An 18876-nucleotide genomic window follows, 5' to 3' on the forward strand; every position below is an offset into this window, starting at 1 on the left:
AAGGTGCTATTTTGAGGTTCAAACACATGGTTTTATTAGATTCTTCTTTTTATTTTATCCCATTTTCAGAATTTTCATTTTATTCCCATGAAAAAATATTTTGGGATTTTAAGATATGCTGTATGTAGCCTTAGGAATTTCAGTGGACAATTTCTCTAGCCACAGGAAAATGGGAATTGTTTTTAGATAGGAAATGTAGTCTATTCCCTCAAATTGGCTCACATTGCTGAAATCAAAAAGAGACCTTTCAGGAAACGTGTGTGTGTGTGTGTGTGTGTGTGTGTGTGTGTGTGTGTCTGCCTGTCTCTATAGTACCCCTTTCCCATTGCCTCAGTTGAAAACCTTGTTTCATATTTCACTGAAAAAAACTGAGGCTATTTGCTGAGGGCTTCTATGTGATGAGAGCCTTATCCAAAATCATTCAGATGGCTTCTCCCAGGATTTCCTCCTTCACTCCAGTCTAACACGAAGAGGTAACTCTTCCTCTCACTGGGGCAAGAACCCTCTATACATGCACAAGTGATCCCATTTTATCCCATTTTCTCCAGAAGAATATCCCTTCTATCCTCCCTCACTTATCTTCAATCTCTCTGACTATTATTCTGCTGCTACAGAGAGCATTCTTAGTTTCTCTGTTGTTGTTGAGGGTACTACATCCTCTCAGTCACCCAGACTTGAAATCTGGGAGTCTTCCTTGACTCCTCACTCTTTCTCATCACCCACATTCTATTTGTTGCTAAGTCTTGTTATGACATATTCCCAAATCCCTGCACCAGCTTACGTATTCAGGAAATACTTCTCAATCTCAAAAGCATTTTGTGAATCACTGCAATAAATTATGAAAGTATTTGCTTATACTAAATCCACAAATATGATGGAGGGAAAGGTTCAATGTAAACAGTTAGAAGTGTACAAATGTTGAATGAGCTATTTTCTGAATTTCCCATGTCTGTATGACTACTTTTTGAGAATGTTTTACATAATATATATATAACCTTTTATGCCTCAGTTGACATGATATTTGAACTCTCTCAAAAGTAGAGATTTTGGGGCAGCTAGGTGGCACAGTGGATAGAGCACCTGCCCTGGAGTCAAGAGTGCCTGAGTTCAAATGCGGCCTCAGACACTTAATGATTACCTAGCTGTGTGGCCTTGGGCAAGCCACTTGACCTCTTTGCCTTTAAAAAAGGTAGAGATTTTGATATTCTTCTTAATCTATTTCCTCTTTCTCTCCCCTTGACACTGTGCACAATTCTTAGGTTAATGTTCTTGGAAATGAAAGGGATATAGGATTAAGCAATAATTAAGCTTGTTTCCTTTAAGATAGAACAGACAGATCTTGAATCCCATTTTTTTGTCCTATTGGCTCTTTTCACCTAAGTTGTTGATGAATAGAATGAAATTAGGCCATGGTGTATGGAAGGCTAATAATGTAGAAGTTCCTGGGACCCAGTTAAGTAGGCAAGTTAATTGTTTCATGCCTACCTGTCAACTGTCTTCACAGTTTAAGGTGTGTGACTCGAACAGTTTTTTAAGTATAAAAAACAATATGGTGTTCAATTAATGTACCTAAAATTCACACATATCTTCTTCCTAATGATTGAAGAACTTATGTTATATTTTAAGTATTTAATAAATGATATACATTTATGTTTTTTCCATTGACTACTGGATTAATTGGGTATTATTTTAAGTCTTCATTGTAGTAATGTTAAAATTTTTTTACTCTTTAAGAAGTATATCAGTGGAGGCTAGGTGGTGCACTGGGGGTGGCTAGGTGGTGCACTGGGGGGTGGCTAGGTGGTGCAGTGGATAGAGCACCGGCCCTGGAGTCAGGAGTACCTGAGTTCAAATTTGGCCTCAGACACTTAATAATTACTTAGCTGTGTAGCATTGGGCAAGCCACTTAACCCCACTGCCTTGCAAAAAACCTAAGAATAAAAAAAGAAGTATTTCAGAATTCATGAATGGATAACTATCTCAAATTCAAGTTCCCAGTTAAAGCAAAAAAGAAAATTTTTTGAAATTCCTTTTGAGAGCTAATTTATCTCATGTATCATTTATGTTTTTTATTATGTTTTCCCTTGTGCTTTTAAATATTTTTTCTGTCCCTTAAGGCACTTACTAACTGTGTGGCTAGTCAAGTTTCTTAACAAATCTACCTCAGTTTTCTCTTCTATAAAATAGGGTTAATAATTCTACTTATCTCCCAGGTTTATTGTAAGAATAACATGAGATATTTATAAAGTGACTTGCAACATTAAAGCAATATATAAATGCTAGCTATCATCATCATAATATCTGAAAGAAAGGAATTTGTTGTATTAGAGTTTGATTGTCATAGCTATTGTTTCTTCACCTAAAATTATTGTTATGAGAATTTAAAGAAAATTGTAATTTCAAATAATGGATGTGCATTAGGAACAGATATTTACCTAAGGCCTAATGTGATCTTGTTTTCATATAAATTTTTTATTACTAATAAGGAAAATGTAAAAAATGCCTTCAAGGAATAGCTTCTCAATAGAATGATGGCCCAAGCTCTCATGTGGCATATGAAGCTATTTTAAAGCTTAACCAATTCTTAATAGCAACCCGGTTAATACATTTTGGTGCAGCAAAACTTGGTTTCTCTGATTTCAAAACCTATCTGTGAAAAAATAATTTTCTTTATTTTTTTCCCATTGACATTCGATTAAAGTGAATTTAAGATAATGATTCCTTGGTATTTATGTGTATATTTTTATTACCTTGTGATTGTAATTAAAATCTCTTATTGAGAGCATTCAGTGGCATATAACATGAGGAAGAGTTGGAGCTTTCTAAGAAAGACTTGTCTGGGGATGGGGGAGACCTGACACTCACGATTGCTGCTAAATCTTTTAACTTGTCTTCTTTATTTTGCTTTTCTTCATTTACCTATCACTATCCTGCACAGGCAGGAGCCAGAGGTCTGGACACTAATCAATCAATCAATCAATAGACATTAAGTGCCTATTATGCAGCAGACACTGTGCCAAGTTTTGGAGATTCAAAAAATAGAGGCAATGCTACTCAAGAAGCTTACAATCTGGTGGAGGAGACAACATGCAAACAAACATATGTATATAGCAAACTATGTACAGGATAAGGAGAGAATTTATTAGTTTTAGTTTAGTTTAATATTTCATAGTTAGAATTTAAATATTATTACACAGTTTTATATCACTTTAAATAAAGTTTAAGTGCTTTAAATATAGTAACTCATTTGATCCTCACAATATCATTCAGTAAGATATTTATCTCCATTTTGCAAGTGAGAAGATCAGCAAGTTTGAGGGAACTGGTATTGGAGTCTGAAGACATAAGTTTACATCCTTAGTATCTTTGTGACCTTGAGCATGTCCTCTTTAGCCCTCTAGTTTACTTTGTAAAATGGGTGGTTTGGCCTGATGGTCTCTATGTAATAATACCTATTGATTGTCTAGGAAGCAAACTTATATAATTTCAAACTTTGAACTTATTTTGTTACAAGAACATGTGTACATTGCATCTTTCAGAGTTAATGGACAAAGAGAGATATTGTAAGCCAACTGTATTAACTATTTTAGAACCCAGATTTTAAAAAGCAAAGTTCTAAGTCATGTAACATAAAATCATAAGATTGCCATATATTTCACAAAATCAAATAAAACCATGTGTTGTTCTTTTTTTTTAGGTTCTTTTTTTTTTTTTTGCAAGGCAAATGGGGTTAACTGGCTTGCCCAAGGCCACACAGCTAGGTAATTATTAAGTGTCTGAGACTGGATTTGAACCCAGGTACTCCTGACTCCAGGGCCAGTGCTTTATCCACTGTGCCACCTAGCCACCCCATGTGTTGTTCTTAGAAAGTTAATAACAGTTACAAAATAAGGAAAAACACAACAAAGGTTTTAAAAATGTTATACTACTGGTGTAATAAATTTTATGGTCTGTTATAGGTTTGAGCACCAGATAATCTCTAAACAAATTTTCAGTTTAATTAATCAATGAAATTTTTTTCTGTTGTAATAAATGCATTTTTGGTTTTAAAATGGAAATTTATAGGAGAATAATATTCAATTAGTTCAATCAAGAATACTCACAAAAGATATAAGATAAGGAAGATATAAAGAAATATGATACAATCCCTGTTCTCAGTGAACTGGCAGTCTAATAAAAACATAATTTATTATTTCACAGAAATATAATTTTGTTATCATTTTTTAGACACAAGACACTGTGCTGTAGGTGTGGGAAAATGAAGATGATATCAACTCGCTCTCTTTTCAAGCAGGGATTAGTGGTAGAATTCAAAATGTGAAATTTGCTTTATGTCCAATCTTTGAGGAGCTAAATATATCTATATGTACTATTCTAATGGAAAGGCAGCCATTTCTTTGTGAATAAAGTAATACAATGAATATAGGAAGATCCTCTTTACTACAAGGGAGTCTAGTCAAATTCCACTTCAAACAAATGTTAGCTTGGTGAACTTGGCTAAGTCATTTGATCTCTCAGAATTCAGATAACTCTGAGACTATAAGTTGCTGGCCTGCATGGGTGGGGGGAAAATTTTTTTTCGCTTCAGAAATTGCAATAAAATATCAGTAAAAAAATTACAGATCCGACTAAAAGAATCTGATTGTTGTTATGACCTTATATGATGTTAGAGTTGTGTGGTGATCTGTTATTTATATTGCTTATTGGATTGTCAATAGATTTTATTTCAGAAACCTACTTATAAGACATATTTTATAAGTTTAAAGTGATAATAATTGATCTTGTTTCTGAAAAAGTTTCAATCCTCACTAAATATAGAACATCCCTGAACCATAAGAAAAATTCAGTCTTTCTTTTGAAGAAGTTTGTGCTACGTAACAAGATAGCTGTTATTCAGTAAATAGCACAGTTCTCTGTCTTCAGTATGTATAGACAATATCTGAAATGGGGGTATATGCTATGTATCCAGGTGTTTCCAGATTTTCCTAGTTTACTTTGTTTTCTCCCTTAGCCAACATAGGTATGTATCCTTCTAAAGGAATTAAACTATGAAAGCATTTTTTTTTGCAAGGCAATGGGATTAAGTGGCTTGCCCAAGGCCACACAGCTAGGTAATTATTAAGTGTCTGAGTCTGGATTTGAACTCAAATCCTCCTGACTCCAGGGCCAGTGCTCTATCCATAGCCACCCCTATGAAAGCATGTTTTTTTTTTGTTTTTTTGGGTTTTTTTTTGCAAGGCAATGGGGTTAAGTGGCTTGCCCAAGGCCACACAGCTAGGTAATTATTAAGTGTCTGAGACCAGATTTGAACCCAGGTACTCCTGACTCCAAGGCTGGTGCTTTATCCACTACGCCACCTAGCCGCCCCCCGAAAGCATGTTTTAATGTTCCTTTGTATCTACCACAATGTCTAGCATTGTACCCCCATGTACCTCCATAGTAGGTAGATACCCCCAAATAAATGATTGCTTTATATTGCTATGAACAAGATGATACTTTTTTTTTTTGTAAGGCAAACGGGGCTAAGTGGCTTGCCTAAGGCCACACACCTAGGTAATTATTAAGTGTCTGAGACTGGATTTGAACCCAGGTACTCCTGACTCCAAGACTGGTGCTTTATCCACTGTGCCACCTAGCCGCCCCAAGATGATACTTGTAAGAGCACTTTGCATACCTTTGAGGTATTATATAATCATGAATGACCTCTCAAAACAGACACTAATTACACATCTATACCGTGCCAAAGTATATGAAGCATCTATACCATACTAGGTCCTTGTAACACAAAGTCAAAAATAGCTTGTTCTTTGTTTTTAAAGAGTTTAATTCCTTTGGAAAGGTACATTCCTAAGTTGGCTTAGGGAAACATCTATATAAACAGCCTTGAAGTTTTCACTACACTCTCACCAAATTGACTGGGATTTTTTTCTTTCATTGGAAGTTGAGAGAGATCGATATCTGGAAATAATTATGGTACCAAAAAACTCTCAAATGTCACCAATGAAAAGAAATAAAAATGGATAGGTAATTGGTATGATAGGCAATAGAAAGGATGTATAGATTCTTGAATGAGTGGGATGATATGATAAAAGTGATATTTTGGGACTAGATTAGAAAAGAGAGATAGTTAGGAAAATGTTATTTAGTAATGTTTATAGCAAATGAATTTTAGGGAAGAACCTATGGTGACTCCAACATTTTAAGTTGTGATAAAATAATATTTATTGACTAATGATCCAGTAGCAAACAGTATCTTTTGCCAAAAGGACAAAAATATCTGACATGGATAGAAACAAAAAGAAGCAGACATCTTGCATACTAACAGATCTACAAAATAACAATCCTTTGTTTTGTTAACAAACCATTGCAAATACACCATACCCCCCAACACTGTTGATATTGTTTTTAAACATAATGGTCAAGCTTTGTGCTTGACTAGAAACCAAAGGGCTACAGAAAGAATTAATGTAATTCCTTATTTTAGCCCTAAGGAAAATGCTTCCAATAATATAAAAACTGATTTGTTCTCAGTGGTCAGTCTAGGGTGGGAAATAAAAGTAAGGGTGAAAGTACATTTATTGATTGATACCTTTAGATCCCAGAAACTAGTTTAAAACCAGAGATCACATCTTCCTCATGTTGAACTTGATTTACCCTCTGTCTATAAGGAAAAAGGAGTTGCTTGTTAAAAGGTTTTCAGTAGCCCCAGCTTTTATATTACCTGTTATATTTATAGCATTTCTCTTTATTAAACTGATCTTTCAAGGCATCATGAAATTATACCAGTGTTAAGAGATTTAAAACTCAAAGGCCAGCATATGACAAGTGGATATTGTATCAGTAGCACAGAGGACAATTACTAATTCATCAAGTTGGAATACTTGTCAACTTCTTAATGGAAAAAGGCGAGAGTAACTCCAGAAATCTTGTTATACTGACTTGTCATTATGGTCCAAATCTATTCATTCAGCATAATTTTAAAAAGGAAAAATAGACTGGCTTTATTCAAATCGCTGTAGCCAACAGAAGTCACCTACTCTTACTCTTTCTTGAGTAGAGCAATGGAAAGATCCCTTCATCTGGAGGCAGGGCTTTAGGTCAGATTCAGTTCTTTTCACTGTTGCTTCTACCTGTGTGACTTTGGGAAAGTCATTTACCATTTGCAGACTTCAGTGTCCTTATTTATAAGAGGGAGTTGGATTTATTGGATTTATTGACCTGATAGTTCTTTGAGACTGGCAGTAGGACAAGAATACTGACATTCTAAAGGAAGATTTCCCTCCAGCTGCAAGTATCTTCTCCTTTCAGTTTACCTTCTATCTATTATAAGTGCCATTTTTACCTTTTTTTTTGTTCCCAGTGCTTATTGCCCCCCCCCAGCATAAGGAAATGCTTAATAAATACTTTTAAACTGACTGCTTATTTACTTCATTGGTTGTCATCTATGAATTAACAGAGTAAGAAGAAAATTAAGTCAGACAAATTTTTCCAAAAAAAGATTCTTGAAATCTTTTTTTTTCTCTACTTGTCTACACAGTGAAGAGTTTATATTGACCTTGCCTATTTATCTCTTGCCAAATGTTCCTTTTGACTTTAATTACAGTGCCAGAAAAATATAACTCTCATCACCATTTAAGGTTATCCTTCTAGGTGGAGCTTATTTGAACTGGATAAGTAGGAGGATTAGGCAAATTTCCTGAAGTGCTTTCTTTTATTCTATTCTAAAATGTATTATATCTGACCACTCTCCCCCCATGGCCCATCCTCTCCTCCATCACTCACATCATCCCCCTTCCCCTGCCCCCCCTTCTTACTCCAGATGTCTGTACCCCATTGAGCTTATATGCTGTTTCCTCTCCTAACCACCTCTGATGAGAGCGAAGATTCCATCATTCCCCCTTCAATATCATTGCAATAGCTCATTGTAATAAAGAAAAATCTTATTATATAAAATATCTTGGCCTATTTACCCTCTCCTTTTTCTTTCTCCCATTACATCCCCCTTTTTTTCTATTGACTCCATTATTATACCATATTTTATTTTCAAATTCAGCTTTCTCCTGTGCTTCAACTATAAAAGCTCCCTCTACCTGCTCTATTAACTGAGAAGGTTCATATGAGTATTATCAGTGTCATTTTTTTATGCAGGAATACATGCAGTTCATCATCATCAAGTCTCTCATATTTTCCCCTTCTCCTCCAATCTCCATGCTTCACCTGAGTCCTGTATCTGAAGATCAAACCTTCTGTTCAGTTCTGGTCATTCCAACAGGAACATTTGAAATTCCCCTGGTTCATTGAAAGTCCATCTTTTTCCCTGGAAGAGGACATTCAGCCTTGCTGGGTAGTTGATTCTTGCCTGCATTCTAAGCTCTTTTGCCTTCCAGTATATTATATTCCAAGCCCTATGAGCTTTTAATGTAGTTGCTGCTAAGTCCTGTGAGATCCTGATTGCAGCTCCACGGTATTTGAATTGTGTCCTTCTGGCTGCTTGTAATATTTTCTCTTTGACTTGGGAGTTCTGGAATTTGGCTATAATATTCTTAGGGGTTGGTTTTTTGGGATCTCTTTCTCGGGGGGGGGGGAATCTGTGGATTCTCTCCATTTCTCTTTTGCCCCCTGCTTCTAGAATATCAGGGCAATTTTCCTGTAGTAATTCTTTGAAAATGATGTCAAGGCTCTTTTCCTGATCATGACTTTCAGGTATTCCAATAATTTTCGAATTATCTTTCCTAAGTCTATTTTCCATATCAGTTGTTTTTTCAATGAGATGTTTCACATTTTCTTCTAATTTTTCATTTTTTCATTTTTTTTGGTTTTGAAGTCTTTGAAGTTTCCTGGTTTCTCGTTAATTTATCAATCTCCCTGAGATCTATTCTTTGTCTGAAGGATTTGTTCTTTTCAGAGAGTTTTCTTATCTCTTTTTCCATCTGGCCAATTTTGCTTTTTAAAGCATTCTTCTCCTCAATAACTTTTTGAACTGTTTTATCCTTTTGACCTAAGCTGGTTTTTAGCATGCTATTTTCTTCAGCATTTTTTTGGATTTCCTTGACTAGGCTGCTGACCTCATTTTCATGTTTTTCCGCATCTCTCTCCTTTCTTTTCCCAGTTTTTCTTCCAACTCCCTCATTTGATTTTCAAAGTCTTTTTTGAGCTCTGTCATAGCCTGAGCCCAATTTCTGTTTTTTCTTGGAGTCTTTAGATGCAGGAGCTTGTGCTTCCTCATCTTCAGACTGAGTGTTTTGATCCTTCTTGGGCTCATTTGCAAAATATTTCTCAATGGTCTTCCTCTTGTTTCTCTGCTTGCTCATTTTCCCAGCCTGAGTCTGGTTTTGGGGTGCTTCCTGAGCTTTTGGGACACTCCCACAAGAGTCTCAGTGTGTGAGGCTCTGTCCTCCTTCCTGGTCTGTAAATGACCATAAGCACCCCACCTCTGCCACAGGGCTGAGGTGGGGGGGGGCTTCTGTTCTATGGGGGGGCCTAGACTGTGATTAGGATCTGAATGTGGTCAGATTCCCAGAGGCCTGTTCCAGGGGCAGAGGACAGAGCTTGGCAGTCTCTCTCTTTTCACTCCCTTCCCTAGGTTCAATGGGCTCATGCCCTGGGGGATCCTGCTTACTGGCTCCACCTGCTTCTGTTTCCTGGAACTTGGCTGGCCTTGCTGCTAGCTGTGTGCCCTGAGGGCTGGACTTCATGTGCTTGCTCTGGCAGAGGTCCCCTGCTGTTCCCCCACTTTGTGCCCGGTGCTCCCTGGGGCGTAGCTCAGGAGACTCTTCCGCTGCTGTGAGCCCCTGCTCCCAGCGCCCTGGGGCTGCCTCCGGGATGCTGAAGTTCTTTTGCTCTGGCGGGCTGCCCCTCTGACCCCGGGTAGCAGAGCCTTTTTGCTCTTTTCCAGGTTACCTGTAGTAGGAGAACTGCTTCACTGGGTCCTTCTGTGGGTTCTGTCTCTTGAAAATTTAGTTAGAGTCCTTAGCTTATAAGTTTTATGAGAGTGCCTAAGACACATCCTGTTCTTGTCCCCATCTTGGCTCTGCCCATCTGTTTTTTAAACTCTTGATTTTTTTTTTACATAATCTCTTGTGACTGAGTATAATGCTTAGTATTTTTCAGTGTCCTTAGTAAAGAGTCAAAATACTCATTATTAAAAATGACTATTTTCTTCTTTATCCTTTATTCCTTTCTAGGAATTCCAAATATGTATAATACTTAGAGAAAGAAATACTTGGGTTAAAGTTTTTATATAAAAAACAATAGTTATATTTATTAATAAATTCCCTAAATTCCCCCTCACAGCCTGATATAGAGGACAACATGCACACAATTATGCACACAAATATGCCATATGTGGGATAAACTGGAGATAATCAACAGATAGAAGGTACCATTAGCTAATGCTAGAGGTGCTCAAGAAAGGCTTCTTGTGGGAGGTGGGATTTTAGCTGGAACATGAAGGAAGGCAAAGAAGTCAGGAGACAGAGATGAGAAGGGAAAACCTTATATTCATAGGATTGGGGAAAATGCTAGGAACTGGGAGATGGAGTGTCTTGCTTGAAGATCAGCAAGCATTGCCAGTGTCACTTGGATTATAGAGTAGTGGAGGGTTGGGAGTAGGGCAGAAACAATGTAAGGTGTTATTAGACTGGAAACGTGGGAGGAGGGGAATAAGAACTATATTGCCTCAGAGAAATGTTTCGAGAAAATGTATGGTTTTAATTAGTTTCTTATAAACATGAAGCCACAGGGAACCAGCATAGTACAGTAGAAAGAGTGCTGGATTTGGAAGCCAGAAATTCTTGTTTTTCTAACTTGATCTTTGTCAAATTCCTTGTCCAGCCTATATCTCAGTTTGTTATCTTTAAAATGTGGAGGTTTGGCATGATGGCCTTTGAGGTCCCTTATTTATGACTCCAGAACAATGATCTTTTGATTTCCAAGGAGAACTATTTTCATTGATCTCTTCTAGACCGTAGAATGAGTTTTGGAGAATGTATAATTATCTAATAATAAGTTTTCAATACTAGAGAAGGGCCGAAAGCGATGATATAGAATAGAATTGTGAAACACTGGCCAGAACCAGATTAAAATGTAATTGGAAAATGGTTAACAACTTAAAAATGCAATAAAATAGAGGTTGTGTTATATTTAAAAATAAATCAATATGTGGCAATGGGGAAATGGGGGAGGGGATTCTTATGTTGGAGATTAGTTGGCCCCATTTCTATTTGAACCTGATGCCACTCTTGTATAGGATAAGGGATGGGAAGGAGTATCTAATTCTAGATGAAAAAAATTTTGACAGACAATATCTGAGTCAAATCTTTAGTAGATTAATTTAACTGAATCTCTAGTCATGGACTCAAAACGTTTTAAAGGTCCTGCTTAGTACATTTTGGTCTGTCATACATTCTTTTATTTAGTTTTTTTTAATATACAGTATTCTTTAAATCCATAATGCTTTGTTATTCAAAGGTGGTGCTGGGTCATGAATTCCTTTTACAAAGGGCCAGAGGTAATGCCCAACTCATGTGAAATGCAGGATTGTGACTTGTTCAAGGTCATGTGGTTAGCAGCAGAGATGACACTAAAAGCCTAAGACTTCTAGTTCTGGGTTTATATTCTTTCTTAATTGTTTTAAAGTAAACCTTTTGACATTTGAAATAGGTATGATGCTCTTATTTTTTGTGTCTATCATTACTTTTTTAATTATTCATTTAATTTTTAGTATTTTTAAATAATTAAAATTTGAAGATTTCTATATTTTTAAGCCTATAGCATTTAAAAATATTCTTCTATATTTTTGATGTTCTATAAATGTTGTTGCTATTTCTTTGGAAGTCATGATACTTTAGGGTGTCATGGCAACATGACAGAATCCTTAGGTTAAGTTGTAGTTTTCTCCTTTCTTGGACTTTTTGAATTATTTCTACGTGCTTCTTTACTCTGTTTCTATTTTGTTTTGCATCAGATTAAGAAAAAATTTGAAACCCACCTCAACATTTTTAATTGGCTTAAAAATTTTGGTAGATCTTAATTCATTCATAGTTTGAAAAACAATTATGCACTTATCAGTAGCATAAAGAAGTTTGCTAATAATGCTTTGAATAATATTTTCTTTTTATTCCTCAGTAGAAATTTTATAATTTTTTTGGGAACTCAAGCGTGCTAATTTGATTAAGCCAGAGCAGTGTGTGTGTGTGTATGCGCTGAATGAAGTAAAAGAGAAGCACAAGTTATCATGAATCTTGAACATTTCGTTGAAAAATATTTATTTTTTGTTTATTCTAGGAATCAAATATTTTAAGTCCAGTGCAAGATGGGACCAAGAAACCTCAGATTGACAGTAATAAGAGCAACAATTACAAGATTGTAAAGGAGGTTTGTAGATATGAAGTATTTTCCACATTGGTTATCACATTTTGGTAAGAGCTCACAGTTCTCATTTGTATTTTTGATTTTCATTTTATTTATTGTTTTCTTTTGTCCTAGATTTTAATCAGATTAAGTAAACTCTGTGTGCAGAATAAAAAGTGTCGGAATCAGCATCAACGTTTGCTTAAAAATATGGGGGCTCATTCAGTGGTGCTGGACCTTCTACAGATACCCTATGAAAAGGTTAGTTTTTAGTTATTTATAGCAACATGTATGAGCATGTTTGTATGTCTTACTCCCAAAGGGATCACATGATAATTAAGCTAAAACATTATGGTGAAAACATTTCTAAAAGAAAATAAAAAAATTAGCCCATGTTTATCCTGGATGCCATTTTAAGTCTGAATAAAGTAATGTAAAAGGATTGACATATGAAACAATCTCTTATAATGTCAACTATAGTATTTCTCACTCCTCTAATGCCTTTTGCTTTAAAATTTTCTTAGTTTCTACTGTTGAATTGTTGTTACTTATTGATTTTTTAGGTTTTTTTTTTGCAAGGCAATGTGCCACCTAGCCACCCCTACTTATTGATTTTTTTTTTTTGCCAGGCAAATGGGGTTAAGTGGCTTGCCCAACTCCACACAGCTAGGTAATTATTAAGTGATTGAGGCTGGACTTGAACTCAGGTACTCCTAACTCCAGGGCCGGTGCTCCATACACTGTCACCTAGTTGCCCCTGCTTATTGATTTTTAGATTAATTTGAGACAGAGTAGTGTATAGCTGCAAGGTTTGGAGTTAGGAAGACATGAATTAAATTCCCACCTCTGGAACTTAATAGCTTTGTCACCTTGGGTGAATCATTTAATGTCAGTTAACTTCCTATTTTTCAGTTTCCATGAATTTTCATAGCTTAGTAGAAGAACGCCTTCTACTAAGCTATGAATTTTCATAGCTTAGATGATGCAGTAGATTATAGTACCAGTCCTGGAGTCAGGAAGACTCCTCTTTGTGAATTCAAATTTAGGGTCTAACACATACAGCTGTGTGACCTTGGGCAAATCACTTTGCCCTACTTGCTTCAATTTCCTCATCTGTAAATTGAACTGGAGAAGGAAATGATGAACCACTCTGGTAACTTTGCTAAGATAACCCCCAATGGTGTCTCAAAGAGTTGGACACAACTGAAAAATGACTGAACAATAACAGCACAGGTAGTTAGGAGGTATGGATAAAGAAGGACAGTTTATGAGGGATAGTCAGTGAAAATGCCCAGAATCAGAAGATAGAGGGTTTTGTATGAGGAATAACAAGGAGGCCAGTGTTTCTGGATTGAAAAGTTTATGTGTGGGAATGGGATAGGGAGGGTGGGTATAAAGTATAAGAACAGTAGAAAGGTAGGGGGAAATTCATGGGGCTTTAAATGCCACATGATGATTCCATATTTTATCCTAGATGTGATAGGGAGTCACTGGAATTTAAGATGTAGCTTAGGCATCATCTGCGTGAAGCCTTCCCTGATCTTCCAGCGTTGCCTTCATCCCATGAACTTCCTTGCTTTTAACTATTTTGCATATATTTGTACTTACTAACTTTATAAATATGCAATTTATATTTTTATAGGTACTTGTTACCTCCCCTATTAGAATATAAGCTCAATGCAAGAGGGGATTATTTCTTTTCTTTGTATTTATAGCCATAGCACTTAGTTGGGGGACTTAATAAATAATTGTTGATTAATTGCTTGATTAATTATTGAATAGTTTATAAATATAATTAAATACTGCTTTCTTTATTATATTTCCTTATTTGATTCCTTATATATTAATACTATTTATTTCCTTATATTTCAACCTTTTAATCTACAGTCTGATGAAAAAATGAATGAAGTGATGAATTTAGCCCATACATTTCTTCAGAATTTCTGTCGGGGAAATCCTCAGAATCAAGTTCTTCTCCACAAACATCTCAATTTGTTTTTAACTCCTGGTGTAAGTAGTTTAACAACTAGTGAAGGTAACAGTGTGTTTTCAGGATATTGGCTTTAGAGTCACAGAGGACTTTAGAGGTCATCTAGTCTAGTCCCTTCATTTTACATATGAAAAAACTGAAACCTGGAAAGATAAAATAACCATGCTAGCATTATAGTGAATTCCAGAACCAATATCTGACTGTAAGTAATCAGAATCAAAATTCCAATCTGTTTTCTGTTGTACCATGCTACACTATATTCAAGATTATAAAGCCTTCAGAATATAGAACTATATGTTTGAGACTGGTCTAGACTCAAAAAACTAATGAGACCTAGAAAAGGTTAGTCATTTGATCTCAGGTAGTAAAATAATATAATTTTTTTTTGCAAGGCAATGGGGTTAAGTGATTTCTAGGGCTGGTACTCTATCCAGTGCTCCACCCAACTGCCCCAAAATAATGTAATCTTAATATATTTGGAATCATAATTTCAGATCATTTAGTATTTATTCACAGTTTTAATTCAGTTCCCTCATTTCAAGTCCAACTTGAATTAGTAAAATATACTTCTTGAAATAGCACTGAAATACTTAATACCATTCAAGGAAAAAATCATAGAGGAATAAGAGAAAAAACATTACCTGCCTTTATTTTAAATCTATTAATTTTATCATCTCTCAATTTGGACTTAACTTTGTAGGTCTTCTGTAAACCCTCAACTTTAAATGTGAGCTCCATTCATATTGTTGCAAGAGATAATGTAAAAGATTAGAAAAATAGCATGAATTTTACCTGTCCATGTGCAATCTCATTCATATGTACGGAATTTGTTGCTTCTATAAAAGGTTATGCCATAATAAAAAATTTGCCCCAGATTGCTATAAATAAAATTGATATAGAAGAGGTACAAGTAATATCAGATTTATTTAATCTGTAAGTATGTTCACTGACCATTAGGAAAACAGAAACTAAATTTGTAATATAGGAAGCTAAATGAATCTCAATAATAGAGTAGTCAGCTTGCAAGTTTTATGTTGTTAAACCAGCTGTTTCTGTCAGGCAGTGCTATTTCCTCCAAATTACTTTATGTATTCAAGTCTTTTATGGCTAGCAATCTTGTTGAATTGTACAGACCTGCCTGGAAAATTAGTGTAATTTTGTATAAAGAACAAGCAACCATAAAACAAAGAGATATGCTCACCAAAGGTGTTTACCACTGTTTAGAAGGAGGGGCTCCATATAGATGGTGAGGTACTCCAGATGCTCTTGTTTATGGAAGACATTTTGCTGATTGTTTCAAGGCTTAGATTCACCTAAGTAAAACTTAAAATTAGTCAAAATAGCTTGACCTAACTACTCATATGAGAAAAACAAAAAATCGATGAGGTCCTATTGTTCAAACTATGATAAATATGTGAGTGGATAACTTTTAGAATTAGTCTGGGAATGTGAATGTGTATATACACACATATATTCATATATACGTGTGTGTGTGTGTGTGTGTGTGTGTGTGTGTGTGTGTGTGTGTCTGTGATAGAAACTGTAGGCAGTTAATGAATAGAGAATTAAATAGAAATAAGAGATGAACTGAATAGTATTTGAGAAACTGATCAGCATGTTTAATGACCTCAAGTTTTTCCCCAAGACAAAAACTCATCTTTTGAACTCTAATGTTGTTCCTTTACAAATCATGGGATGCCACAATTTAAAAAAAATGATTATGGATTATTCAAAGTACAATGGAAATAGGCCTGGTGGACATAATGAAGAAGAGATCATTAAGTTGATATATGACCTGAGAAATAAGTGGGCCAGTCATAGGATGAGAGAAGAGGCTAATAAATGTCTAGCCTGTATGCTAAACAGAACCAATACAGTATAATTTCAGCAAAAAAGAAAGACCTCAGAACTTTAGGTAGAAACCTGGCGTAGGAGGAGCATGAATAGTGAACTGGACTGTTGGAGAAAGTATTCATATTGATGAGATCACAAGTCCGTCCAATTAAGTAACAAAGATTGGTCACATAAAGAGGGAAAGGAGTAAGTTTAGAAATGAAGACTGAGAAGCAGTATAGTAGAAGGATCCCACTGTTAAATGAAATAATTTTGAGTGCTAGCTCTGTCACTTCAAAAGGTTCTGTGAACTTGAATTTCAGCTCATCAAAAGAGCTTATATATAAAATGGGAATGATCATGAGGATTCAATGAGATGATGGAAGTCTAGCACCATATAAATGCATGTTATGTTTATCATCATGTCAGAATTACTAGTCCTTTTTTCTTGCCTTTTAGCTTCTTGAAGCAGAAACAATGCGACACATCTTCATGAACAATTACCATCTGTGCAATGAGATTAGTGAGAGAGTTGTGCAGCACTTTGTACATTCTATTGAGACACATGGTCGTCATGTCGAATACCTAAGGTTTTTGCAAACGATTGTAAAAGCAGATGGCAAATATGTAAAAAAATGCCAGGATATGGTAATGACTGAGGTATGTTTCACTATTTATAGTTAGTCAGCTTTATACAATCTTTAATGTGTTGAATTTGATAACACAGGAAAATATTGTTCCATTGACATAAAATAGAATTATCTCAAAATGGCAAATACATTATGATATGTATTTGCCATTAATTTAATGTAGGATTGGGGCAGCTAGGTGACATAGTGGATAAAGCACCGGCCTTGGAGTCAGGAGTACCTGGGTTCAAATCCGGTCTCAGAAACTTACTAATTACCTAGCTGTGTGGCCTTGGGCAAGCCACTTAACCCCATTTGCCTTGCAAAAACCTAAAAAACAAAACAAAAAACAAACAAACAAAAAAATTTAATATAGGATGTCATGATCTGCTTCCAAAACAAAAAAAATAAACAGCAACAACCATGTAGGATAATATGTTTTAGATTGGTTTTCTACATTCTATGAAAGTGATTGTTCTTTGTTCATTACATTTTTTATATTGTAAAACACTGTAAATCTTTAGGGGGCTAGATTAGAAGTCCAAACAATTTCTTTAGTGTAGTTTTTTCATTGATGGCAATAAAAACAGTATCATACTTTGAACTGTTTTTTTCCCTAATTTTTCAAGTATTATAATTCTTCCCTTGGAAAAAATAGTTTTTGTTTAGTGTTGGTTGTAAAAAGATATAATTTAAAAAAATATGAATCAGGCAAATTAAATGCCATCAATAATTTAAGAGTTATATACTAGTTTTTTTTCTTCATGCTCTTCAAAGATACTTGTTAAAATCAAGGGTTAAACTGTGATAAATGATAATTATTCACTGAAATTTTTCCTTTTCATCTATACTAAAAAAATTTTTGGCCTGTACTATACACTGAGCCAGATTCAAGCTGCATTCCAGGGCTGACAAGTGAGACACTTTAATCAGTAGTCAACTTTTTGTTTTTCTGCAAGACAATGGGGTTAAGTGACTTGCCCAAGGTCACACAGTGAGGTAATGTGAGATCAAATTTGAACTCAGGTCCTCCTGATTCCAGGGCTGTGTCACCTAGCTGCCTCTCAGTAGTCAACTTTTAAAAAAATATTCCCCTCCCCCCCAAGTTACATATAAGATTTTTAAAAATATTTAATACTAACTTTTGAGTTTCAAATTTTCTCTCTCCTCCCCACCCTAATCCCTGAGAATGTAAGTAATTTGATATAGATTATACACTTTCAGTCATACAAAACATATTGCCATATTGGTTATGTTGTGAAAGAAGACACAGACCCATAGGGATAACACACACACAAAGAAATATGCAAGTGAAAACTAATATGCTTCAATCTGCATTCAGATGCCATCAGTTCTTTGGAGGTAGATAACATTTTTCAACTTGAGTTCTTTGGAATTATCTTGGATATTGCTCGAATAGCCAAGTCATTCACAGTGGATCATCATGTTACTTTGTTCAAATTTCTCCTGGTTCTGCTTTCTTCACTTTGCATAAGTTCATATAAGTCCACCTGCTCATCATTTTTTGTAGCATAGTAATATTCCATTGCAATCATATACTATACTTTATTCAGCTATTCCTTAATTATTGATCATTCCCTTAATTTCTAATTTTTCGCCTCTATAAAAAGAGCTGATATAAAAATTTTTATACAAATAAATCCTTTTCTCTTTCTTAAAAAAATCTCTTTGGGATACAGACCTAATTGTGGTATTTTTGGATCAAAGGATATGCTTGCTTTGATAGCCCTCTGGTCATAGTTCCAAATTGCTCTCCAAAATAGTTGATCAGTTCACAATTCTACCAATAGTGCATTAATGTCTCAACTTTCTCCATCTCCTTCAGTATTTATTTTCCTTTTCTGTCATATTATCTAATCTAAAAGGTTTGAGGTGGTATATCAGAGATGTTTTCATTTACATTTCTCTAATTAAGAGTGATTGTGGAGCATTTTTCAGATTTCAAAGATCTTTCCTTATTGTGTATTCTAATTTCTTCAATTTCCTTTTCTTTTTGCTATATCTATAGCTAATATTTCTAGTACAATATTAAATAATGGTAGTGATAATGAA

The 18876-nt window shown here is 35.2% G+C and overlaps 1 protein-coding gene across 1 annotated transcript in view; it reads left to right on the top strand.

Moving 5' to 3' along the window:
- The window catches only part of ITPR2 (inositol 1,4,5-trisphosphate receptor type 2), a 482746-nt gene that overhangs the window by 209079 nt on the left and 254791 nt on the right, over nucleotides 1-18876 (top strand). Inside the window, exons 27-30 of the mRNA XM_074195308.1 lie at nucleotides 12286-12375; nucleotides 12487-12612; nucleotides 14239-14361; nucleotides 16634-16834. Of these exons, the coding sequence (XP_074051409.1) occupies nucleotides 12286-12375; nucleotides 12487-12612; nucleotides 14239-14361; nucleotides 16634-16834 (540 nt within the window). The remainder of the gene's footprint in view (nucleotides 1-12285; nucleotides 12376-12486; nucleotides 12613-14238; nucleotides 14362-16633; nucleotides 16835-18876) is intronic.

The sequence above is a fragment of the Macrotis lagotis genome, chromosome 7 (genome assembly GCF_037893015.1).
Source record: "Macrotis lagotis isolate mMagLag1 chromosome 7, bilby.v1.9.chrom.fasta, whole genome shotgun sequence".
NCBI classification, from domain to species: domain Eukaryota; kingdom Metazoa; phylum Chordata; class Mammalia; order Peramelemorphia; family Peramelidae; genus Macrotis; species Macrotis lagotis.